Source organism: Anabrus simplex, chromosome 5, assembly GCF_040414725.1.
Source record: "Anabrus simplex isolate iqAnaSimp1 chromosome 5, ASM4041472v1, whole genome shotgun sequence".
Lineage (NCBI taxonomy): Eukaryota > Metazoa > Arthropoda > Insecta > Orthoptera > Tettigoniidae > Anabrus > Anabrus simplex.
In genome coordinates, this window is record NC_090269.1 from 136,698,404 (window position 1) to 136,726,266 (window position 27,863).

General features: G+C 37.2%; 1 protein-coding gene across 3 annotated transcripts in view; it reads left to right on the forward strand.

Moving 5' to 3' along the window:
• The window catches only part of Cul1 (cullin 1), a 294,055-nt gene that overhangs the window by 128,562 nt on the left and 137,630 nt on the right, over positions 1-27,863 (forward strand). For 2 of the 3 annotated variants that reach the window (XM_067147139.2, XM_067147138.2), the window contains 2 exons: positions 10,378-10,671; positions 11,919-12,182. In XM_067147139.2, the coding sequence (XP_067003240.1) occupies positions 10,378-10,671; positions 11,919-12,182 (558 nt within the window). The remainder of the gene's footprint in view (positions 1-10,377; positions 10,672-11,918; positions 12,183-27,863) is intronic. The other variant, XM_067147140.2, reaches the window with a different exon arrangement.

The window sequence follows — 27,863 nt, forward strand, 5'->3', positions numbered from 1 at the left end:
ACTCGACATTTTTTACCACCCTTCCACTGCAATTCAGAAAGTTCTTCTCAAGGGTGGAACGTGATAATTTTGTAAATTATGTAAATAATCTGTAGAAAACATGTGAAGATTTATATCTGTTTGTATATATATGTATATTAGTATATATATTATTTAATTTAATTTTCTGTTATATCATCTGTAATTGGGACGTCCTGTAGGTGATAAATAAATATATTCTATTCTATTCAATAAACATCTAACCCTGGACATAATGGAGATGTTTTACAAGTACGCACATTTGACGAAGCTCGTTCTTTCTTCAAGTAGAGCTGTCGAAATGTGCTCTGTATCCTTCCAGTTGTTGTGGCCACTCTCGGCTTTTTGTATAATTTCCGAGGGTTCCCTAAATAATACCAGCTGAATGCAATGCTAAGATGATCCCTTATGCAACTCCACTGTTGATTGCTTGCTCTAATTACTGCAATGAGGGGACGTTAATGCCAAGATCCATAGGTATTTCGTAGCTGTCCTTTCGTGAGAGAATTTTTCTTGAAAAACTCTTGATCAAGGATTTAGCATTGAGGAGACTAAAATTTCTGGATGGGTGATCCGGGAACTCGGTTCTTTGAGGAACGGATAACGTGGGATATTTAGAACATTTGATTAGGAAGTTCGCGGGACCATATAATTTGAAAGAATAATCCAGGAAAACGTACTTTCCAGAAACGGATAATAGTGATTCACTGTATCTTGATAATAAAAGTAAATACACTGACTGACAGAGCAAATGCAACACCAAGAAGGAGTGGTCAGAACTTTATGCCAATTGCAGGGTAGACTGACGTCACTGAGGTATGCTCATGATGTGAAATGCGCCGCTGTGCTGCGCACGTAGCGAACGATAAATGGGACACGGCGTTGGCGAATGGCCCACTTCGTACCGTGATTTCTCAGCCGACAGTCATTGTAGAACGTGTTGTCGTGTGCCACAGGACACGTGTATAGCTAAGAATGCCAGGCCGCCGTCAACGGAGGCATTTCCAGCAGACAGACGACTTTACGAGGGGTATGGTGATCGGGCTGAGAAGGGCAGGTTGGTCGCTTCGTCAAATCGCAGCCGATACCCATAGGGATGTGTCCATGGTGCAGTGCCTGTGGCGAAGATGGTTGGCGCAGGGACATGTGGCACGTGCGAGGGGTCCAGGCGCAGCCCGAGTGACGTCAGCACGCGAGGATCGGCGCATCCGCCGCCAAGCGGTGGCAGCCCCGCACGCCACGTCAACCGCCATTCTTCAGCATGTGCAAGACACCCTGGCTGTTCCAATATCGACCAGAACAATTTCCCGTCGATTGGTTGAAGGAGGCCTGCACTCCCGGCGTCCGCTCAGAAGACTACCATTGACTCCACAGCATAGACGTGCACGCCTGGCATGGTGCCGGGCTAGAGCGACTTGGATGAGGGAATGGCGGAACGTCGTGTTCTCCGATGAGTCACGCTTCTGTTCTGTCAGTGATAGTCACCGCAGACGAGTGTGGCGTCGGCGTGGAGAAAGGTCAAATCCGGCAGTAACTGTGGAGCGCCCTACCGCTAGACAATGCGGCATCATGGTTTGGGGCGCTATTGCGTATGATTCCACGTCACCTCTAGTGCGTATTCAAGGCACGTTAAATGCCCACCGCTACGTGCAGCATGTGCTGCGGCCGGTGGCACTCCCGTACCTTCAGGGGCTGCCCAATGCTCTGTTTCAGCAGGATAATGCCCGCCCACACACTGCTCGCATCTCCCAACAGGCTCTATGAGGTGTACAGATGCTTCCGTGGCCAGCGTACTCTCTGGATCTCTCACCAATCGAACACGTGTGGGATCTCATTGGACGCCGTTTGCAAACTCTGCCCCAGCCTCGTACGGACGACCATCTGTGGCAAATGGTTGACAGAGAATGGAGAACCATCCCTCAGGACACCATCCGCACTCTTATTGACTCTGTACCTCGACGTGTTTCTGCGTGCATCGCCGCTCGCGGTGGTCCTACATCCTACTGAGTCGATGCCGTGCGCATTGTGTAACCTGCATATCAGTTTGAAATAAACATCAATTATTCGTCCGTGCCATCTCTGTTTTTTCCCCAACTGTCATCCCTTTCGAACCACTCCTTCTTGGTGTTGCATTTGCTCTGTCAGTCAGTGTATAAGAAATTGGTAAGAGAAGAAAAGTTAGGAAGAACGTACATAAAAAATGGAAATAGATGGAGCTGGCAGTAAAGGAATGCTGTATGGAATTATATGAAGTAATAGGAAAGAAAGAGTTAATACAAGGAGGGAAGTGAAGAGTTAACACATCCAGAAAAATTTAAAGTAGATGGAAGTAGTATTTTGATAAACTGCTGAATGTGACAAATTGTGTAGAGGAGATGTTAGTAATATGGTGTGATGACTCAATACTAGATGATATAACCATGTTAGAAGTGTAATTAGCAATCCATAAAATGAAAATGGAGAAGGCACCAGGGATGGATGAAAAAAAGGCTGTTGGGACCTGTTGAACTACAGTGGGTGTACAGATGGTTAAAGTGCTTATGGAAACAGAAACGTGTGCCAGGAAGACTGGGGAAAGGGAGTAATAATGCCAGTCTTTAAGAACGGGGTCAAATAAGTTTGTGAAAACTTAGAGGAATCCCACTCTTATCACAAGTAGCAAAAATAGTGGAAATAATATTAGAGAGGAGAATGGGAAGAAAGGTAGAAGGAGAATTGTAAAAGGAACAGTGTGGCTTTAGAAGTGGGAGATCTACAGTGGACCCAATCTTCAGCGTGAGGCAATTGATAGAAAAGAGTTCGGAATATGGAAAGGATCTGATCATGACATTCATAGGTCTAATAAAGGCGTATGACACTGTTCCCAGGGAGAAGGTTTGGGTAACCATGGTCAAAAAGAGATTAGGTACACAAACTGTAGTAATGGTGCAAGCGATGTAAAGAAAACTGTGTCAGCAGCACACAAACTCTGTATGCAAAGACAGAATGGTTTAGAAATGAAACTGGACTAAGACAGGGGAGTGTGCTGTCACCTCTTTTGTTTCTAATGGTTGTGGACAAAATTGTAAATGAGACCAAGGAAGCATATGAGAACAGGGAGATGAAGTTATTACTATTTGCAGACTATATTGTGGTCTGGTTAATAAACAGCAAAGAAGTACAAGAACAGCTTGTTGCACTGAACAAGAAACTTGAAAAGTATGGTATGAAAATCAGTGCAGAGGAAAACAAGACCATTGTGATATAAAGAAGAGAAAGAAAAAGAGAGTTCTGCAAATTGGTGTTCAAAAATTACCCAGGGAAGGAATTAATTCAGAATACAAGGTTGGACATGGAGATTAGCAAGAAGGCAATGTATTCTACCCGAGTGTAAGAAACCTTGTCTGGAATAAGGAAGTACCAAGAAAGAGATAACGTACAAAATGCATTATGTGCCTGTATTGACAGGTAGGGAGGAGAGTAGAATTCATGCCAGTGAATTGAAATTCCTAAGAAGTATGATGAGAAATGAAGATTTGAGAAAGGAGTTCAGAATGGAAAACGTAAGGAAAGAATTGATAGGAGTAAACTAAGATGGTTTGGACGTGTAAAGAGGGAGGAGGTAAGAATACTAAAACAGATGATGGAGATGGAAGTTCGAGGGAAAGAGAGCGAGTGGGAGACCTAGAACAAAGTGGATTGATTCAATAAAGACGAGTGCAAGAAGAAGAACTGGACTGGGACAAAATTATGGAAGAGGAGTGGTGGAGGATAAGGGTAAAGGGGGGAGGATAATGATTGAACACACATGATTAATATAACTGCTCAGAAAATCATTTTTTTTTTTTTAATAAGGCTGTAATCTTTCACCTTCGTTGTTCGTAGTGTACATGGATCATCTGCTGAAGGGTATAAAATGGCAGGGAGGGATTCAGTTAGGTGGAAATGTAGTAAGCAGTCTGGCCTATGCTGACGATTTGGTCTTAATGGCAGATTGTGCCGAAAGCCTGCAGTCTAACATCTTGGAACTTGAAAATAGGTACAATGAGTATGGTATGAAAATTAGCCTCTCGAAGACTAAATTGATGTCGGTAGGTAAGAAATTCACCAGAATTGAATGTCAGATTGGTGATACAAAGCTAGAACAGGTCGATAATTTCAAGTATTTAGGTTGTGTGTTCTCCCAGGATGGTAATATAGTAAGTGAGATTGAATCAAGGTGTAGTAAAGCTAATGCAGTGAGCTCGCAGTTGCGATCAGCAGTATTCTGTAAGAAGGAAGTCTGCTCCCAGACGAAACTATCTTTACATCGGTCTGTTTTCAGACCAGCTTTGCTTTGCGGGAGCGAAAGCTGGGTGGACTCAGGATATCTTATTCATAAGTTAGAAGTAACAGACATGAAAGTAGCAAGAATGATTGCTGGTACAAACAGGTGGGAACAATGGCAGGATGGTACTCGGAATGAGGAGATAAAGGCTAATTGAGGAATGAACTCGATGAATGAAGCTGTACGCATAAACTGGCTTCGGTGGTGTGGTCATGTGAGGCAAATGGAGGAGGATAGGTTACATAGGAGAATAATGGACTCTGTTATTTATTTATTTATTTATTTATTTATTTATTTATTTATTTATTTATTTATTTATTTATTTATTTATTTATTTATTTATTTATTTCATGTGCCACCAACAGAGACACACTCCAATTATAGGTGGCTTTTACAAATTATTTGAACAAATAACATAGAAATACCAAAAAGAAGAAAATGTGAAAATGCTATGTAAATGAGAGGATAATACTCTGTATGAAATGGATGAAACAATATATCATATACAGAAGCCTGTTAATAAATCAAACAAAAATTTGTAACAAAATCATGTAAATATTATACATATAAACAAATCACTTTGACAAGAAAAATTCTTTTAATATATTTACATATGTGTCATATTCATAAGCAAAGTCAAGATCTACATGATACTTATTAATTATTGTATGTTTCACACATATTGATAAACGGAGAGTTCTTAAAAAATACAGCTTTGGAGACTGGAGTAAAAAACAATTCCCGAAATCTTAAATTTCCTTTTCTAACATTAAAGCATAACTCGTGAAGCGAACTATTATCGTCAATTAATGCATTAACCATCCTATAGAGATAAATTTGTTGAGCTATTACACACCTACTGGCTAGTGATACATATTTAAATTCATTCAACAAAAATCCATATGAAACATAATTTCTAAAGGGGAATATCTTATATTTTTTATAATAAATATACCTTAAAAAGCGTTTCTACACCCTTTCAATTTGATTTTGATAAGATTTATAACATGGAGACCAAATTATACATGAATACTCAAGTTTTGATAGGACAATACTATTGAATAATAAGGTGAGTGCATACGTGTTAGAAAAATCTCTTGACTTTCTAATTATAAAACCCAATTTCTTAAAGGAATCATTAACCATTGTATTAATATGCTCCTTGAAAGATAAATTTCTTGTAACAATTACCCCTAAGTCATTAACAGAGTGAACAACTTTGAGTTCTTCATTATTAATTTTATATTTATAATTCAATGTATTTTTCTTATTTGAAATCTGAAGGAAACAACATTTATTTATATTTAGTTGCAAACAGTTTTCAATACTCCATGTGTATAAGTAATCCAAATCATACTGTAATTTCAACATATCAACATTTTTTATCTCTTCATAAAGTTTGACATCATCAGCATATAATAAACACTGAGAAAACCTAATTCTAGTGGGCAAATCATTAATATATAAAATAAAGAATAAAGGGCCAAGGTTAGACCCTTGTGGTACACCAGAAGTAACATTGTATGCGAAAGACTCATGTTGATGATAGTAAACATATTGTTTCAGTGCACTAAGATAAGATGCAAGCAGTTTTAAGCAAGGAGGAGTCAGACCAAAGTATGACAATTTTTTCATTAAAATGCCGTGATCTAATTTGTCGAAGGCTTTGGAAAAATCTGTGTATATTACGTTGACCTGTCCTTGATTATTCAAAACGGCACGCATATAGTATAAATTTTAATAGATTAGTCGTAGTTGATCTACCTGGTATAAAACCATGCTGATTGATATGTATACCGACCCTCACATGATTAAATATACGCGTGTACATTATTTGCTCAAATACTTTAGCCGGTGCACACAAAATACAAACAGGGCGATAGTTTTCAATATTTTTACTGTCCCCACATTTAAAAACTGGACACACTTTCGCTATCTTCCATTCTTTTGGAAAGGTTTGCGTTTTTACCACAATGTTATATAAGGCTTGTAAGGGAAAATCCAACACATTAGAACATGCTTTCAGTACGTACGGCGGTATTCCATCAACACCACATGACCTTTTAGGTTTTAATTTTTTAATAGCTAACATATATTCCTTTTCATCCACTAATTCTAAAGATAACGGATAATTAACATATACATCAGATGAATCAGGAATATCATAGGTTGGTGGAGGTTTTGAATATACTGATCCTGAAAAGGTTGCAAAGCCATCAGCTATACTTTTATTACTATTAAGTAAGATATTGTTAAATTTCATGCCCTGTTGCAGACCCTCCTTGGTATTTCTTTTGCATTTCATATAGCTCCAGAACTGATTAACATCACTTTTGATATTCTCTTCAAGTCTAGAAATATAATTCTTATACGCTTTACTGATCATGTTTCTTTTCTCTCCTTAACTGGTTAAATATTACCCTACTATACTCTGAATGTTTCCTTCGCTTTCTGTGGATTTCCTTCAGTTTCAAGTTATTTATTATGTCTTTAGTAAACCATGGAGGATACTTTTTCTTTGTGTGAAAATTCTTCATTGGTACCGTTTCACAAAATACAGAGTGTACCTGAGCATAAAAATACTCAACAGCCTGGTCAACGTCTGTAAATTTTTACAATCCTAGACCAATCCATTTGGTCGAACATTTTATAAATTTGAAAGAAATTAGCCCTTCTAAAGTCAAATAACTGCTTAGGTTATTCAGGTTGTTGTGAAACATGGCTACGCTCTCTGTTTAATAGTAGCGTGACTGCAATTGCAGGATGATAACTATCCTCCTTAATTGAGGGGCACTTATCTCTATATACTGTTAATGTGTTAACATTCGTAATAATAAGATCAAGTGTATTTCCATTTGCATTAAGAATATTATTGACCAAGTGCAAGTGATAGAGTGACATAAACTCAGCTAAGGATCTATATGCAGGTCCAAAATTTACAAGATTACTTTGCTCACCAGTAATTAATGGCAAATTAAAGTCACCAGCTATAATAAGATCTAAATTGGAAAGGTCCTTATTAACTTCAAACAATCTATAGAAGTCCAAATATGCTTCCAATTTGGTTGCAGGTGGAAAATACACTGACATTATTACATAACTGTGACCATTAACTATAATTTTTACACAGACTGCTTCAGTATCACCAAAATCTAACGTTATTTGTCTTGATACTATAGAACCTTTAACAGCTATTAATGTGCCTCCTCCTTTCCTTGTACCTCCACGATCTTTTCTATACACATTATAATCCCTACTAAACAGTTCGCTGTTAGCAACATGAGATTGTAACCCTGTTTCCGTTATCAACAGAATATCGTATTCTGATTCACTATTGTTAACATAAAACTCCGAAACTTTAGTGTTTAACCCTCTTACATTCTGGTAGTAAATATTAATTGCATTAAAAATCATTTTTCTCAAAACACAAAGGAGGGTAAGAGAAGTAGAGGTAGACCAAGACGATAATGGTTAGACTCGGTTTCTAACAATTTAAAGAACTAAATGAGACCACAACACTAGTTGCAAATCGAGGATTGTGGCGACGTGCAGTAAATCCACAGGGGCTTGCAGACTGAACGCTGAAAGGCATAACAGTCTATAATGATTATGTATGTATGGTACCATGGGAAGTGCTAGGACAAATATCTCACATAAACATGAAAAAAAAAAAAATTCAAAATCTTACCTGTTATATGTTGATTATTTTGTGCTTCTTTCTGACTTTTATTTGGTCTACTTCATAGGGAGTGTAGGAACTGAAATGCAGCTCTGAGGCACTTTGTCACTGTTGCCGTACAACAGAACTATTATGCTTTGTTTGCTTTGTTTCCGCTGATTACAGTTTTCCCTCTTTGAATGCCATTTTACGACCAGGCATTAAATAAAAAAAGAAGCCTGTCTAGTTCTCATTGAAAATGTCTTTAAGGAGCTAACGGAGATGTCGGTTCTTTCAGTTTTCTTTCCAATCTTGCCGAGTCTCGGCCTCGATACTTCTGCTTTCCCTACACACATTGTGATTGCCTATAACATGCCTAACCTTAAATTTGTGTAGCTAGCCCAACGAAACTCTAAAATCTTCTACACAAAGTCTGATTGCCAGTTCACTTGCCTTTTTGCAAAGCATTAGTCCACTGATTGGCCTTCTAAATTGAAAATATGTAATTTTTCAGTAGTTGTAATGCACTTCCTCTTCCTTTTGCCCATATTCACTACTCACAATGCTTATCACAACTGAAGTGCAAAACACACATGACTGAAGCAAGTATGGTTTGGTATTTCACAACTTTTTCTTGAAAATAGCTTCGTAGTTGTTCTGGCTACCCGTTGTGTACATCGAGGGATGTTTTTCAAGAAAAGTATAATGCGAGTCATAAGTTTGTGCATAGAATATTTCTCCCGATTTTGAAGACTGAAACCATCGTTCATGTATGAGCGATGCATTTTTAAGATATGATCACATAAGCTTAAAAACCGTATAGATGGAAGACTTACAAACAAAATAATATGCCATAATACATATAGGATTTTGTTGGGACTGCTGAAAAAATACATATAAGATGTGTGAAGCATATGATTGAAGTTTTACCGTGTCATTTTTTGTCATCAGCAAGGTTTCCTCCCCATAACTGTCTTAGATTTTTCCTATTGTATTTTTAAACAGGCAGGTTATCCCTCCTTCTCCTTCGCCATGTTCGTTCTGTATTGCAAGTGTGTTTTTGCAGTAAAAACTTGGAGTACTAATTGATTCCGTTAGAAAGGTTTGTGTGGCAATTATAAAATCAAAGTTGTTCCAAAATCTGTCAATTGTCAGTGTGACCAATCTTTTTAAAGCCTTCTCTGTTGCATAGCAACATGTTTGTCCTGTTTTATCAATCCCTGTGCATCTGTTGTGGTCATTTGTGACATTTTGTTTTAATTTTGGATGGAAATTTCATTGTGTATAGCTGTCTCGTCTGTTTTCAATACTGCACACTCTCTTCTGATCCTTCAAATAAGCTGGCATTGTACAGTAATGCCCTTTGGCCAGAGTTCTGGGGTCTTTACTAATTCTGTGCACACTCACCTTGAATGATTTGTGCCCCTCCTCCATGTTTGTAGCTGCTCACACAGTATCCTTTTGACTCCATTCTTCTATAGATAGGTGATAAGGTTTTAACTGTCAATTTTCGAGTGTAAGCGACCTGTATGCAGCCACGCTAATCATTCTCCTGGTTTTATTGCACCTCTATCCATTACTTTTCTTGTTCTTCAGTGCCTGTTTTATCTGCTTTTTCGTTGCAGATTTCTGATTGGGCTATGGGTTTGGTATTTACTTCTCTTGCTTTTTGGGTAGGTTGCGTGATTGAGTAACCAGATTCCTGTAAAAATCATGCTGGGCTGGTGGAATCCATTTCAGAAGTGACATTGAATCTGGGTGTTTTTGATTGTTTGTTGAAACTAGGGATGAATACTTACATAGTAGTAAATTTTAAATTGAAATTTGTGAATGAGGATGTCCCTGTTTCTTAAGAATGCATTGTGTACTTAATGAGAATTCATGGTGGTAAGTGTAGCAAACTTGAAGAATGCCTGGTGCAGCTGAGGCCATCTGAAACAAATAAATAAATAAATAAATAAAAAGTGAATAAATAATAGACTAGAAAAAGGATATAGATTTACTGCCAAGTTACACGACGCTCCTACTAAACCATCCTTTAACAGCAAGTTCGTACTATTATTCTGCATGTTTCTATACATCATGAATATATATTTTAATAAAATGAAGGTTAGCACCTTATTGCATCAAGCCCTTCAGTGATTAAATTACTTCAGGTAACATTATTTACTTTGTGATTTGGACATATCCTTCTTGTCCAAGGCTTGTTAAATTAGTATCTAAGTACTTGTTTTCACCCTGTTATCTCTCTCTATGTTGAGGTGTTCTGAGCAGAACCAGTATACTACTTCTGTATGTTATGTTGCAGAGTATCTGTTATAGACACACTATAACCTTTCACATAAAGTTCTACACTTTTATTTGTTATGTTCTAACAAGCATTGGCTGTTTGTAGGCTGAACAGCGTCTACTCGAGGAACAGAAGCGTGTTCAGGTTTACCTTCATGAGACTACTTTGGAGAGACTGGCAAAGACTTGTGAAAAAGTGTTGATTGAAAAGCACCTTGAGATTTTCCATGCAGAATTCCAAAATTTGCTAGATGCTGACAAGAATGAGGATCTAGGCCGCATGTATCAGCTAGTAGCACGCATTCCTGATGGTTTGGGTGAGCTTAGGAATCTCCTGGAAAGCCATATAGCAAGCCAAGGTCTAGCTGCCATTGATAAGTGTGGAGATGCTGCCAATAATGTGAGTATTTTCTGTAATATTCTCCAAAGGATCCTTAATTAATTTTTTAAAAATTATTATTATATACAGTATAACTAGAGCCCTGCACGGATGTGGATATCCGTGAATATCCACGGATATTATGAGGAGCAGAACCAGTATACTACTTCTGTATGTCTTGGCGGATACAAACTGTACGGCAGTGCGAATAATGTTGCTGATAATTTGTAAATAATGACGTTTATTGAATTTCATTCAGGTATACTCTTGTTTTTGCTTGTGGTTAGGCGACCCTTGATGTTGGTATGGGATAATATAAAGAGCCTCGAGGCCATAAAGCCGTAAATCTGACCTAACCCTAACTGGCTCCTGCCCGCAGTTAATGGAAGGAAAGAACAAAGTTCAATACATCGGTAGTTGTTGCAAGAGAAAATCCCTCATAAACCTGAGACTGTAGTTAAATATTTAAATTATCCGCGGATAACCATTTTGTGGATGGAGGTAACCCTGGATGCGGGTGCGGATGAAGGAAGTGCAGGTGCGGATATTATTTTGTACATCCACGCAGGGCTCTAAGTATAATTTGGTTATAACATCCAAGAGGCCTAACAAAATTGTGTCGGTATGAATGAGTGTTTTCATAACCGAGATTTACGCTATAAGTCAAGTGAGGTAGCAAATGATATAGAACAAAACTTAATGTGGCTTATTTTAATTTGTACATAATTTATCTTTAAGCCATCATTAAAGTGCAAAATTAAAAGTATGTACAACATAAAATGCAGTATTAATTTTTATAAAAGAGTTAGAGGTTGGGTGGAGAAGTCGGCCTAGAGCAATTTCCGAAGGTCTGTGACAGAATTGAAGATTTTTCTAGGCACTAATCCCCAACTCTGACTTTTGAATGTTCAAGTGACAATAGAAATCTTAAAATACTTTGGTTTTTAGATAGTCCTAACCCAAACTGGGGATTAAATTGACGTATACGAGGTAGATGCATAAATGTTTGTGTCGTATTAAGCAAGGCTGAAAGATGAAAAACACTTTACTTGTGAGGAATATGCTGGCACCACAGAATACCTGACACTATAGATGAGGTGTTGCTGAAACCAGTGCTGCTATAATAAAATTCTACTGTATATGGAATTACATTAATTATGTTCTGAAGGTCATCTTTGTTGAACAGTATTGTTTTTGTACTTAAATCCTTCTTTTATTAATTAGTATACCTGTTTCTTTCCCCCTTTATTTATTTGTGGGTTGGTCAGGATCCGAAGATCTATGTCAACACTATTCTGGAGGTGCACAAGAAGTACAACGCTCTTGTGCTGACTGCATTCAACAATGACTCTGGTTTTGTGGCTGCTCTAGACAAGGCTTGTGGACGCTTCATCAATAGCAATGCTGTTACCCGACAAGCTAATAGCTCATCTAAGTCGCCAGAACTGTTGGCTAAGTACTGTGACCTCTTGCTGAAGAAAAGTAGCAAAAACCCTGAAGAGGCTGAACTGGAGGATACCCTCAACCAAGTTGTGAGTGTTTAGTCATTACTCCAAATATTACATAACTATTCAAATTCTGAAATTAATTTTGTATCATCTTGTGTACTGCTCTACTGTATCTGGAATTTTAGAGCATTAATTCTTCTCAAATATTCTAGTTAAGAAATTGCAATAATGTCATTAATGAATAATACTTTTATTGCAGCCAAATAGCCATAAAAAGAGAGGTAGAATACAAAAAAATTGCACATTTTGCCTTGTTTTGCATACTCTTTAATTGATCTTGTTCTAATGCTGCAGGGTTCTGAGTGATAGTTTTCTCCTATATGTCCACAGTTTACATTCACATGTTTCTGTTGGTTCATGGTAAGATGTGTTTGTACAAATAATTTGGTGAAAACCCTGCACTTCCAATCTTGTAAATACATGCTACATCTCATAAATGGATATTGTCCATGTCCGATCTATACCTTTTCTTTTGTTTTTTGTTGAGTGATGTTAGTTTTTCTTTGGCTCCAGTGTTGAGTAGATGCAAAAGTGTTCTGAGGTCTTAAGTGAGGAATGATTCTCGTGCGAAGAGATAGACGAGTCGTCATCTTGTAGTCTTTGGTACTCCAATCACTCTTTTGATGTATAGCACTTTTGTGCTTTATAGTGCTGATAGGTTCTTTTCTGTGAGGCATTGTCATACCTATGATTAGAGTTTGTGATTTTTAGCATTTGCGATAAATGCGAAATACGTCGAAACTTTGTTAGTGTATGTGCCTTCATCCTATATGACCCGTACGAGTGGTTTCCAGCGATTCTGAATTAGCTATAAAATGCTAAATTGGTTCAAAATGCGAAATTATGCAATTTATGCAAAATAGATGCTAAACTCTCTGTTTTATACAAAATAAACATATATCTTTTTAAAACGACACATTTTTCTTAAAAATAAAATATATATGTTATTTATTTCAGAAGAAAGAATTATTACGGCAGCCATTGCCATTATGAGGCGGTAAAATACTTTGACGGACACTTCCGTCCTGGTGCACGGAACATTTATAAGTTCTTCTTCTTCTCCTTCTTCTTCTTCTTCTTCTTGAATGGTGTGGTTGGACTCTTTTGTTATCGTCCAGTCACGAAACCAGATTAATAACTTCAACACTGACACATATATCATTCATAGTGAAACGTTAAAGAAAAAAAACTATAGGACTCACACAAAAACATGATGACCTCATATAAGACACAGGTTAAGGTGATTTATATCCCACCAAAAATATGTCAAACATTTTGCAATGGAAGAGAGAACAAAGAGGCTGTTAAAGGATTATAATACAATATGTGCATCATCAAGAAACTGTTTTATACTGTTAATAAGAGTAGGAGTTAGAGAGGATAGTAAACACGAAATACTTGTGGGGAAGGCGATGTTCATGTTAAGCAAAGAGGATAGGAAGCGCTGGTGGGGAACATCAAAAGCAGGACATTGTAACAGGAGGTGATTACTGTCGGTATCAGGCAAGCCACAAACACAGGAAGTTGGGGGAGAAAGATGAAATCGATTTTTATATTGGGGAGTAAGAGCATGATTAAATCGTAGACGAATAATAGATGTGATGTGGCGCCGAGAGTACGTGCCATAATAAAACCATGGTTTAGGAGGAATAACAGGTTGTAATTGATGATAAAAATGTCCCTTTTCTCGTGACGATTCATTCCAATCAGACTGTCATTGTTGATACGAAATAGCCCGCACTTCATGCATGAGATCAGAAGGAGGGATCGCTAGAGAAAGAGGGGGAAATTGTTGTGATGCTCGTTTAGCTGCCTGATCAGCAGTCTCATTCCCCAAGATACCAGAGTGACTGGGAACCCAAACCAGCGTTACGTATACGCCAGAACGAGTAAGGATATATAAGAGGTACTTGACGCTATATAAGTACCAATTAGAGGAAGAAAGAGGCGAGCATAAGGCGTGCAGAACATTTTGTGCATCCGTGAAAATCATAACCTTATCATACGCATGTGACCTGATGGTAATGACGGCTTGTCGAATAGCAAACAATTCGGCAGTAAAAACAGAAAAGGCAGAAGGGAGAGAAATCTCAGAGTATACGGTTGAGGAATATAAAAGGCTGCTCCAACGCCGTGTACCGATTTTGACCCGTCGGTATAAATACTTACTTCCCTTAAGTAGAGGGAAAGTCGAATACGTTTAGTTGCAAGAGGGGAAAGAGGAGTAAAATGTGTTAGACAAGAAAATGATTTCGAAGAAGATATAATTACTTGAGGACAAAAGGACTGACTATCATAAGGGATAGAGTATAAGGGCAATGTGGGTGAACGGAGGAGCTCAACTTCTCTCGAGATAAGAGAACGAAAGGCGGTATATAAAGCAGGGACACTTTTTCCACGGGGAGGTTGTGAAGAATAATAAGAATGTAAAAGTCGTAGCTTGGGGATAAGCTGAGACCGGGTGACAGTAAAATGTTTGAGGACATACTTAGCGGCTATGGTCTTTCGCCGAATCTTTAAAGGCTGTTCACCGGCTTCTATTAATAAGGCGTTGGTTGGTGTAGTTTTAAGTGCTCCTAAACAGACACGTAGTGCGCAGTATTGTATTGTATTTAAACGTGCAAGGGTAGTAGCAGACGGTGTCGATAAAAAGAGCGCAATAATCTAGTAAGGATCGAATAGTTGCTCTGTAAAGGAGAATAGCTGTAACGGGGTCAGCGCCCCAACTTCGATGGGTGATCGTACGTAATATAGTAATTGAACGATCAGTTTTACATTGAAGCGAAACCACATAAGGAGTCCACGATAATTTGTGATCTAATATGACTCCAAGGTAGGGATGCTGATTGACAAAGGGGATGGTAAGACAATCAAGGAGGAGAGGAGAACGGTTAGGTGTGCGAGCATGGGTGAAAAGCATTGCAGCACATTTGGAAGGTGAGAGTGAGAAGCCATGTTCATGTAATCAGAGAGCAACCTCATGAAGGACACACTCCATTTTTCTCCTACACACATCAACAATATCATGTGATACGTATAAAATATAGTCGTCGACGTAAGCTAAAACTAGGGCATTTTTTTTAAATTATACGTTCTGAATCTCGCATATAAAGCGCAAAGAGGATACCGCTTAGTATATCACCCTGTGGGACTCCATGCGAAACGTGCCTTCCTGGAAGCGGGGGGTAGGGAGATTTGAGAATGATAGTACGAGAAATATTGAGGCATTCTAATAGAGAAATAAAAGCAAAGGGAAAACCAAGAGAATTAAGGCAAGACCATAATAGGTGTAAAGGAACGGAATCATAAGCTCCTTGAATATTAAGAAAAACGGTAATAGTGCTATGTTTATGATGTCTAGCTAGTAAGAGATCAGTTAACAGAATATTGAGCGGATCTTGTGTGCTACGTCCTTTAAAAAAGGCATACTGATATTTAGGAAAGATTTGATGTTTCTCCATAACCCAGAGAAGATGCTGTAGTAGAATTTTTTGAAAAAGTTTCCTAATACATGAACTTAAAACAATGCCACGATAACTTAAAGGAGAAGAGGGATCCTTCCCAGGTTTAAGAATTGGGACTAAATGAAAGTTGATGATGATGATGATGCTTGTTGTTTAGAGGGGCCTGACATCTAGGTCATCGGCCCCTATGGTATGAAATGAGACAAAATGGGATTACAATTTAAAAGTACAAAATTCATCCACTGACCCGAATTCAAAACGTGATGATGAGGAGTGAATTGATGAATATGAATTTAAAACAAGCAGTGGATAAGACGCGTAGTGCCTCACATTCCCAGAAAATAAATGTTACTGACCAAGGGACTGCTTCCAAAGCACAATCCTGAATCGATGATGCTTGTGTGAATGGGTCAATGTCTATGTCAACGATCCCGCATAGTGGCACTTATCGGTAGTAAAGGAGAACCATGATATTTCTCAAGCTGCGGTACTAATCAAAGGTAGCGTAAACTCACGGTGTTCAAAACATTCAGGTACTACTCACAAGTATTGTACGTCGTAAAGGTAACGCAGATCTGTGGCGTTTCTCACACAATGGCGCCACTCATAGCCTACGCAAACCGATGAGGTTCCTCACCTAGGTGTACTAATCACGGGTGCCGGCATTCCCGCGGTGTTCCTCACATAGTGGGTACTAATCACTGGCAACGCAGACCCACAGTGTCGCTCATATAGTGGTACAACTCACTTACTTTGAAGGGCTTCCCATATGTTATTTAATAGTAGTTCAGTTGTGTTTAGAGTTGATTTTCTTTTCTTTACCCAAATTGAGTATCTGGAAGTTGTTTATCTATTTCTTCTTTTATTTTCTCAGTAATTATTTTTGTGAAAATATTTTGAAAGGGATATTCTGTGAAGCGATGCCTCTGTATTTATTGGAGTCCTTTGGATGTCCTTTGCCTTTATGCACCACTTTTATTATGGACTGTCTCCACCTCTCTGGTATTGAGGTTGTTCCAATGCATTTAGAGTGGAAATTTATGTTTCCGAAGGGACTGAGAAAAAATTGGACGTCAAAAGCAGGAAAATGTACTACCAAAAACGCTAAGCTGTATTTACAGCATGGAAAAATGTTAAAAAAGCGCATCATAGACATGCGTGTGAAATTGACGACCTTAAGTTTTAGTTGCATGCACTACAACAGTCACAACATAAACATAGGTTTGTCAGTAACTTACAGGGGGAATAAATATCAACATAAAAATGAATTGACCGGGCTGAGCGGCTCGGACGGTTGAGACGCTGGCCTTCTGTCTCCAACTTGTCAGTTTCGATCGTGACTCAGTCTGGTGGTATTTGAAGGTGCTCAATTATGTCAGCCTTGTGTCAGTGGATTTACTGGCACTAAAAAAGCTCCTGCGGGACTAAATTCTGGCTCCTGGGCATCTCCAAACACCATAAAAGTAGTTAGTGGAATGTAAAGCCAATAACATTATTGAAAATGAATTACAGTATATGAACTTTAATTCTAATAATACATCTTAGCTCACAAACTATTTCTAATAATACATCTTAGCTCACAAACATGAATGCTTACACTGGTTTGAAATGCATTTGTGTGGTTGATTGCTTTCTTGGTTTTAATTTTAAAGTTATACTGTCCATCCTGTTTAATAAAGTCATTTCTTTGTCATGAAGTTCAAAACTACACAGTGCTGCTTCACAATGTCCATTGCATCCATAATTTTTGACACAGTGGGATCTGGCTCGTTATCACTTTAATCCTGACCGGACGAGTTGGCCGTGTGGTTAGTGGTGTTCAGCTGTGAGCTTGCATCCGGGAGATAGTGTGTTCAAGCCCCACTGTCGGCAGCCCTGAAGATAGTTTTCTGTAGTTTCCCATTTTCACACCAGCCAAATGCTGGGGCTGTACCTTAATTAAGGACACGGCCGCTTCCTTCACACTCCTAGGCCTATCCCATCGTTGCCATAAAACCTATCTGTACTGGTGCGACGTAAAACAAATTATAATAAAAAAACAAAAAAAACAGTACTTTTCATCCTGCACTGACTCTTTTTCCATCTTCTGTTCAAGTATTTCTTCCATTGTCATACTTTCACACACAAGAACATCATAAACGTTGACATATGTTTTGAAAGGGACCACTGCTGCTTTTCGGCGTCATTTTTTCACTCTCATAAAAATCCTCTAGCGTGACTTCATCAGCGTGAACACGACAAAAGCCGGCTCCATTGAAGCAGTTCTGAATAGTGTTTTGCTCCACAGAATCCCAGGCAGCCTTAACCCGATGAGTGCTACGCCCGCCTATAGACGGGCTGACGCGGCCGGTCCACCAGTACTATGTCCGTCTATAGACGGTGTGCGAGAATTTTAATCTTTTTGAGTTTCCCGGTTCACTTTCGAGTGCAAATTTGATCTCTGATATTGGTCTGCCATCTGTTGGGCATTATGTAGAACTAACTGATCAGAGATTATAGCTTCGGGAAGTAAGTTTCAGAGCTTTATGTAGACGTCTGTGGAGTTCATCTGTGATGTAAACAAACATGGCAGAACAACATTTTAGTTGCTCTTGCAGCGATGTTATTTCGGATCACAGAATCTTTCAGTAATGAACCACAGCGGAAAGTGATGATGGAGATAATCATTTTAAGAAATTGTTAAGTGATTTTGAAAGGGAGAGTAATAGAGAGAGTGCTGAAAATATTGTATGTAAGAGAGAAACAGAGCCTCGTTCTAAACTAAAGAAGAAAAACACTGTGAGTACAAAAGCTATTTTATTGGTAATTTTGTGGTGGATGGATTACTTTTCATCACCAGAGTTTCAGGTAACTGTAACAGGCTATGAGGGGCAAGTAGTGTTTGATGACAACCTAAAATCATTGATGTTTTAGAAATTTTTGTGCCAGTGGAGTTGGTGCAGATAGATGAACAAATCAGCATCACAAACAACCAGTAGAAAAAACTATCACCACATTCCAGGTTTGGAAAGTATTTTAAAATATCAACTTATATGCTTCTAAGAAGTTACATGTAATAGTTGCCTACATATTTTAGGAAATATTATTTTGGGCTCTTTACTTTGTATGAAGATAATGCACGCGTGGGCACATAAGTGTAATTTTGTTTTCTCTCAAAATAATATTGAACATAAGTGTAGGATTTTCCATTTGCATTTAGATTTGTAAACAACCAACATTTATAAACATTTTAAGCTAATCACCCCACTGATAAGTTAAAAATTGAGGCTTCTACAAATTGTTTTACATACGCATGAAAAAACTCAGCACTGAGGTACCAAACAGTCAACTGGTAACTCAGCACTTAAAAAGGTTAATGAAAGACGGTGATTTTTCTTGTCGTCGATTTCCACTGCAGCCAATCTTCTCTGTACAGTCTCTTTCGATATTTCTGCTTCATGCACTGTATTATGCCTTGGTCTAACTATTGTAGCTTACATAAAATCATCTTCATGGCCCGTATCGCACTTCAACAGATTCACAACTAAGTACTTTTATTTTCCACCTTGTCGATACATTAGTTGCTTAAGGTAACTTATTGGTTAAAAGTGGTAGGCTACATGTTTCGTATATTATTAACCACATAACACTGTTTTGATGAAAAATTTGTATATTGACAAAGTATCAATGCTTTGAGAGGAAGTGTCCTTAAAAATAGCATAAGAAAATTAAATGACAACATTTAAAAAAAATAACAACATGAAAGCATGGATAATATCTGCAGTATTTGAAATTTTGTTACGCGCATGGGAAGCAAGGCTTGGCATAAGAAACAAGAAAACTGCATTCTTCATTAATCCGTGCCTTGCTCAGCCCCCAAATGTTTCTAATCATTTTCCTCCCAGCAGACTGCACGAGTAAGCTACAATACAACTAATTTTTTTTTTTTTTTTTTTTTTTCTTCCACCTTGTCAGTACATTAGTTGCTTAAGGCAACTTATTGGCTACAAGTGGTACATAGTGGTACATGTTTCGTATTGCACGTTTCACTTATATATATTTCTCAATCACGTTGGCTGCCAAATAAATGCGGCACGTAGGGCAAAAAATCTTCTTGCGGCATGTTGAGCGACCAAATAATTGCACCGTGCATTTATACTATGCTATGTACCGGCAGCTACACCAATCTTTATTAAACCAGCCATAATAATTTTTCTATGCGCCGACATATCTTTGGTTAGGATAAAAAACCTCCTTTCCATGTTTCACTGTTGGTGTCAATTAAGTCTCTGATTCGCTGCACGATACCTCTCAGGGATAAATATCATTCATAACAAAGAAAATTATTTTTAAAGTGTGTCCGACTGGGAAACCGCATATCCTCTTTTCTAGTCTACCAGCAAATCCATTTCTTCTTAAATGTAATTAAAGATTAACTCTCAAATTCATCCAATCATAAACTTGCCAGAAATCGATTTTAACTAATCTCCTATAATAATGAATTAAATTGCAATAATCATAATTTAAATTCTTAGATTCTAGTTTTATTCATGATCATCAAGTGTCTTAGGATGAATTATAAAATTATTGAAATGTCCAAATACATTCGTTGTATTCTCATTCAAAAAGGACATAATTAATAAAATCCTTGACTGAAATTAAATCATTATCTCAGTAAAAAAAAATGCTGTACTTGTTAAATAGAAATGTAAACAAAAAAATAACTAAATATCATTTAAAAATAACTATCAATCATATTGGGTAACAATCTTGTCGAGCATTAAGAAAATAAAGAATGTCATTAAATTCAAGAATGCTTATTTATCTTTTCGTCAAGTCATTAATTTTCTCTTATTTTGTTCAACTTCATTCGTAACGCAAGCAGAATAAGTAAAGTTCCGTTTATCATAGCTTCCAATGGCTATTCTTATAATATACCAATAAATTTAAAAAATAATAAGTTGTATCTGAAATTGGATAAACATATCCGCAATATTTCCTGAAAAGAAAATGTAGGTATCGTTTAACATAGCATAATCATTTTCAACACAGGTCATACATCTCCCATGGTCAAATTCTTATTTAAATTCAACCACCTGATCACAAAAATTTCAAGAAATATCGTATGATAATTATTTACTTGTCAATGGCAGTAACTCAAATTATGTGGATGCTTTCTCCCATCAAAATATGGCTTCGACATTAATCAAATATAGCTTAATACAACATGCGAAATTCTCCTACAAAACACCAGGTTTACACCTTAGTATCAGTTATTTGGAAATAATCTTTTGATGACCGTACACCATTATCAGCCTGCAAATTCAGTAACATTATGTCTTCTGGTATGGGCTATATCAAATTTGTTACTTTCATTGACCTGTCTCAGTCTCATCCTTGGCTTTGACAATATGAAAGTGACTGAGGTATGAGTGATGCTAGTAATACCATTCCTTATGCAGCCAGTCCCTGTTATGAATGGTGTGAAAATATTGCTCATAGGGTCGGTTGGTGCATGCATTTCAGTGGGCTTGGCAGACTGTTATGTAATAGCTACGGCTGGCTCAGTGAGGAAAGCAATGGAGAACTACCTCACTCCTCGTTTCCCTAGTACGCCTCTTCAGTGACGCCTAGGCTATTTATGACAGCTGTTGGCGGAGCTGCAGAGGATCAAACCGGCCTTTGGGCTCAATACCCAACATACACATACGTATCACTATATGACTATCACATCAACCCAAACATCCTACGCCACTATGTAATTTACGCCGCAATCACGTCAGCTATAACCTATAGCTAGAATTATGTCACGTATTTACCATCAGTTAACCATTATTACACATCTCTCATCATATTCTAATCGTAAACATCGTAACCCCACATTAATCATATCAACAAATATAACCATCTCAAACTTCACACCAATAACCTCCTTACTCCGCCATATGTACTCTCAACTACACATATAAATATCAATTATTCCTCCCTTAGTGGCGTAACATTTCAATATTCCTCTATCATATCACCATGATGCTTTAATGGGTTTAATTACTATTCAAATACAAATAATCACTCTTAACCTTGAAAGAAATACATATATGAATGTATCAGGCTCATAACTTACATTTGGTGACGATTCGGCGTTAATCAGGTCTTAATATATCCTATAAGACGATCTATTTCCACACCGTATTTCAACTGGATGAAATCACATTATGTTTAACACACTTCTTTAGCAACAGTCGAATAATCATTTTCATATCTCTCCACAAATTACTATAAGCATCCCTACATATGAATGTTAACTAGCTGATGTACCCGTGCTTCGTTACGGAATTCTACATTGTATACAGAATTCTAGGCTAGTTAGTGTTCACGTTGTGAGCAAGATTGTATTAAATTGCATAGCTCTTAACGTTACCCTAGAAACGCGACGGGGAAGTCACCAAACGTCTTTTCTCATATGAAGACTGTGTTAGGGAATTTTTATTGTAATGATAGGCCCGCTTGCCTACCATCAGTCACCACCAGGTTAGGGAGTTTTCATTATAATGGCAGACACTCACTCCACCAGTCATTTTACATCCTCAGAAAGACTGTCTAAGTGGTTTCACCAACTTAAATGAACATAGGTCATTGCAATGACGTCAGTAGGGATGTCGCGATTAAAAGCAATGCTTTTATATGAAATACTCCATCAATGAAAGACCACACAATTTCTCACTTTTAACCAACAGTAGTATGCTGGAATTCCAGAGCTGGAATGACCAAGCCGCAGACAGCTCTGATCCGTGAATACTCTTCGTCTTTTTTTGGTGGTGGGGGGTGGAAGGGGAGGTGAATAGTGGAGAGTCCCAGCGCAAAAACTATGCCCTTTTACTAATCTGTTTCCTAGGAGTACTCGATGAGTCGTAAAATCTCAATTCACTACACTGGCAACGGAAAATTCTATCTGACTTGGAGGCAATTTTTTCCTCCAAGCCAGAGGAGAAGCCCCCTCTTCACTGATAATTTGGAATTAAATGAATGTAGATTTTCCAACTCCACAGCTATTTCCCGCCAATGTTCAGTCGGGCTGTTATACTCGGTACGCAGTAGTAATCCCATCTATCGGAGTTGAGCGGCACCATAAAAAACGAAGAACATCAGAACAAACAATGGTCAATGTAAAGTTATTGTTGATCAGTAACAAACAATGGTCAATATAAAGTTATTGTTGATCAGTGTTATGCTCTTTCGATATTGTAGGCCTTCTGAAATACCACTCTTATCATAGTCGGTACAGTAAAACTGAATGAAACATAAATGATCGGAAATTGTATTGTCTATAACTTTTGTTATGTAGTACTTTTCGATAGCACCAATAACATTGGTACCGGTATTTAAAAAGTAAATTTTAGGCGCCTTCCCCTAAACTACCTTTTCACTCAGCGTGAATAAAATAATTTATAGCCTAGATTGGAGCGGCTCATCCCCCAACTTTACATACCGATTTTCATTAAATTCTCTTCAGCCGTTTTCTCGTGATGCGTGTACATACATACATACATACATACATACAGACAGACAGAAATTACGGAAAAGTAAAAAGTATATTTTCTTGTTACTATGGACATGACCGATACAGAAATACCATTCTTTTCAAATTCTGAGCAATGTACAGACAAAACTCTTATTTTATATATATAGATTTACGTAATTAAAGACTACATAAATCCGTTGCTTTAAAACAATTGTATGAATTCTTTCACAAAGACACTGCAATTGAAATCAATTCTCGAAGATATAAATATCGACCTTTCTGTAATCACATTACAAACATCAACACACTACATTTCAAGTTATAGTTAATTTAAATATATAAATCTACATGGAACTTCTTATTTCTGCCTGCATTACTGGACTGGGCTGAATTTCATCTCGGTCTTCTTTGGTTCATCGGCTCCAGGTGATGGCTGCGTCATGTACGGTCAGTGGTTTCCATCCTGGGGTTTACAGAATCAGCTGGTTGGTGTCCATCAGTTGTTAACCCCATCTTCGGCTTAGTTGCTCGTAGCGTCGTCGCATACATGCGATAAAAACATATTTAACATAGTCATTAGTTCCATAATTCAATTATAAAATGAATTATCTTGTGCCTAATTTCTATTTTCAAACAGATTATTCCTTAAGATGTACAATATTATAGGTTAGGATCCACCTTTCAATACTCCGTAATAAGATGTGTTTTGAACATTTACTGAATTGCTACGTTATGATACAATGTTAATTTTTTGCCTGTATTCAATGTGCTAGTTGTTTTAAGATCTTCGCAAATTGGCTGATGATGACACTTAAAATGTGTTGAAACCGGTCCCATTAAACAGGTTGTAACTACTTTTTACCATCTTATTACGGAGTATTGAAAGGTGGATCCTAACCTATAATATTGTACATCTTATTTCTCTATTCAATACGGAACAATAATGAAGTTTTTAACTTTAAAAGATTATTCCTTCAAAATTAATAATGTCTCCAGTTATAAGACGTATAAAGTACTTTAGATAATTTCTAGTTTGACGAAAATGTAAATGTAAATTGGCGATATTTAATTTCTCCTTTAAGTAATCCTTTTTAATTTTCAATCCAATCTTCGGCCTCCGACAACTTATCTCTTCTTCTCTTTTTTTGTTTTTCCACTCGGTAATCTTGTTATTTATTTGAGAATTGGCGTAATATCTTTATAATATTACTCGTTCTTCCAATTAATCATGAAGTCTTCTTTAGTAAAACAGCTTCCTCCTTCTTTACATGTTGAATCTCGCGTGAAAAACTTTGTTCTGATGCTCAACGTAAAAATGTGTTTGTTCATTTTGCCGGTTTTAACAATTAAAATATTCTGCATTTTTCTTACTCACGGCCGCATGGATTCTATAGGTTTGAACGTTTTACTTTCTGATCATGGCTTACTTGACTCGTTATGTCTGTATTCCTTCCGATATATTCACGGCTTCTTTAATTCTATATGTCTGTATTTTTTTTTTTTTTAATAACATAATCATGGCCTATTTAATTCCGTATGTCTGCATTTTCTTACAATACATTTTTCTACTTTATAATCTTTGTCATTTTATCGCGATGTATGGCAAACATCGGTGTTGTAACATCTCGTTTTGACATAATCAGGGCAATGAAATGGTACAATTTATTATTAACATCTTCAGCCACATAACACAGTTTAGACGAAAAGTTCATATATTGACAAAGTATCAGTGCTTTGAGAGAAAGTGTCCTTAAAAATAGCATAAGAAGATTAAATGATAGCATTAAGAAAACATCATCTGAAACTTTGATCACCAATGAGACCTTACCTGCAATACATCCAACACTTCGCAGCGCAACTATCAGAACTTTGTAAGGAGTGATATATACAAACCTCAAGAACCTTCAACACCGAAATTCTTCTTCTTGGATTCTTCCTTCAACAGCTAAGTGCATTAATTTATGCATTTTATGCATTATCCAAAACTTTTTCAACAATTTTGACTTTTTACATTTATAGTGTCAAACCACTGTGTTTTCACGACTTTTCAAGGGACTGCAAAAAAAACTTCTTAAGCAGGAAACTTCTTAAAAGGGTTAATGACCAAAAAATGTTGTACTTTGAAATAGAGTGGAACCTTGATTCTCTGTTTTTCGAGGGACCCTAAAAATAAAACGTACAACACGGGAAAACGGAAAATCCGGGAATGAATGAAAACCATAAACAATTTGGTTAAACATCACAAAAATGAAATATGTATAATTATAATCTTACAAAATCTCCTAAACCAAAGCAAACCAAACTACAGCCCCGATAGGATTTTGCCTGCCAAGCAACCGCTGCTCGGCCGGAAGGCCTGCAGATTATTAGGTGACCCACGGTCAGTGTGACACATCCTCCCGGCCGATATTCCTGGCTCTCTAGATAGGGGTCGCCATCTCACCATTAGATAGCTCCTCAACTAAAGGTAAACACATTGGCTGAGTGGACCTGGAACCAGCCCTTATATCCAGGTAATATTGCCTGACCTGGTCGGAATCTAACCTGGACCCTCTGGATGAGAGGCAGGCATGTTAGACTGCGAAACCGGATTCATTGCCGGTATGCGAGTTCAAAATCTCGATACTTTATATTCAATCTTACAGGGGTGTCTTTGCCAGTTTCCCGTGAAAACTTCTCTCAGTTCAACAACTTTGATTAGCCAAACTCCTCGAAAAACCTAATAACATTGCAGGTTATAAATTTCATTTTTTGTCCATATTGAAGATCTACTTGTGATTCAGATTCTTATAATTTTGTTAAATACCACCTATTCAATACAATAATAACGTAATAAAAACTTACATATTTATTAAGTTGTTAATATGGTACATATTCCGCTCCTTTTTCGTGAGCATCATCAGCCAGTTATCATTTACTGAAGGTTATATAAGATTGTGAATCTATTCTATTGGATTTATGCTTGTAAACCTGATTGACAAATCTTATAATATTTTACAAGTCATATAAGAATAAAATTATGTCTTTAACTCATTGGGCCCGAGCCACGGAACTGTTCCGTTGTCTCATTTTACTACGTAATTCAACTTTTCGTCAAGAGATGGCAGAATGAGTTACATTTGTGATTTGTGGAAGGACTTCCTTTGCAATGTTATATGCTCTTTGCTAATATATATCGATAGTGTGCTTGGTAATATTAGTTTGAAGTGGGCTATCTCTAGTTTTGAGATTTGCTTATAAACAAGATGGCTGCCAGTATAGAACTGATATTTACCGATATATAACTCCTTTTAGGATGTAATGATGATTAGGAATGTAATTTTTTCGGAGAAGTTAGTAGTTATATTAGTACTAGTGTGAGCAACGCTCCTGAAGAACAAATAGATGTGGAAATCGAAGAGGAAGTGCAAAGAGAAGGCTGTGTTACAGCTCAGCAGGCAGACTGAGTACAGTCCCTTGATGCTAATTGTAACCGTTATTTCGAGCGCGTACATAAATAAAAATAATAATAGAATAATACCAGTAGTAAATAATATAATACTTAATAATATCACTAAGAAAATTGTTGATAACGCAGTGGCGGAGTATTCATATCAGAACTTAGAAGTGTGACGAGTATCTTTTAAATACGCAATACTAAATCAAATATAGGGAACACTTACAGGCCTAAAAATGACAACTAAGAAAGGATAGTGGAACGTGCGGGAAGCCCTACGAGGTCTATGGAACGTATAACGTTATGGGGGAGAAAAGACTTACATGAAACACCCTCTAGCTCAATTCTATTAAAAATAACAAATAACCAAAATTACAAGAGACATAACAGAGCAGCAGATACTTTACACGTTTGACAAACGGAATAACTACGAAACCAAAACACAAATGAAAGGATAGTTGATTAAAGGACAGGAGAAAGACTTTAAATTACGAAAACGAGAATCTAGGGCAAACTCAGACACGTTGAATATTAAACTTTGAAAATTACATTAAGCAAGAAAATACCGAAACGCAAAGGAATTAAATTAAATCAAACAAAATCAGAAAACATTGATAATAACAAGAAAATAGCACTGAAATAACACTTACTTCGGAAAGGCAGGAGTTCCCGAGGGTAGCCCTCGAGCGCGAACGCTCGCTAGGGCGGTCGGATGGAAAAATGACGCCGAGCGCACGCATCATTTTTCCAAAGCCGGCAAGAAGACCAGATATGGCCCGATTACAATCAACCAATAAGAAACAATTTCCACTAGATTCTCGTTTGCCAATATATTCGCATGACCATATATGGTCATTTCCTGTCTACAGACACTAGATAAATTACATCACTTATTTCAACATCCCTAACCGCGCGTGCAGTATAGGCTGTTCCAAATTAAAGCACCTTTACATTTTTTTTAAATGTTATCAAATTACATCATGATATACAAATCACTTTAACACTCTTGCAATGTTAACAATCCAATCTCGAGGATTTCTTAAATTACATTTTACTAGTTGCGTAATTTTTGAATCGAAATACTTCTTGCATCTCGCAATGTTCATACAGTTCAACATTTCTTGCTTATTGCCTAAAAGAAAAATTATTACACACATACTTCAGCTACATAAACGAATATACCAGCAAAGTCCAGAGTTCTTATTTCTTCATTTCTCAAAATATTACAAACAAAATAAAATCCTTCAGTTATGTTAAATTTTTTAAAAAAACTTTTACATTTCCAAACTCTAACTTCTTGCAAC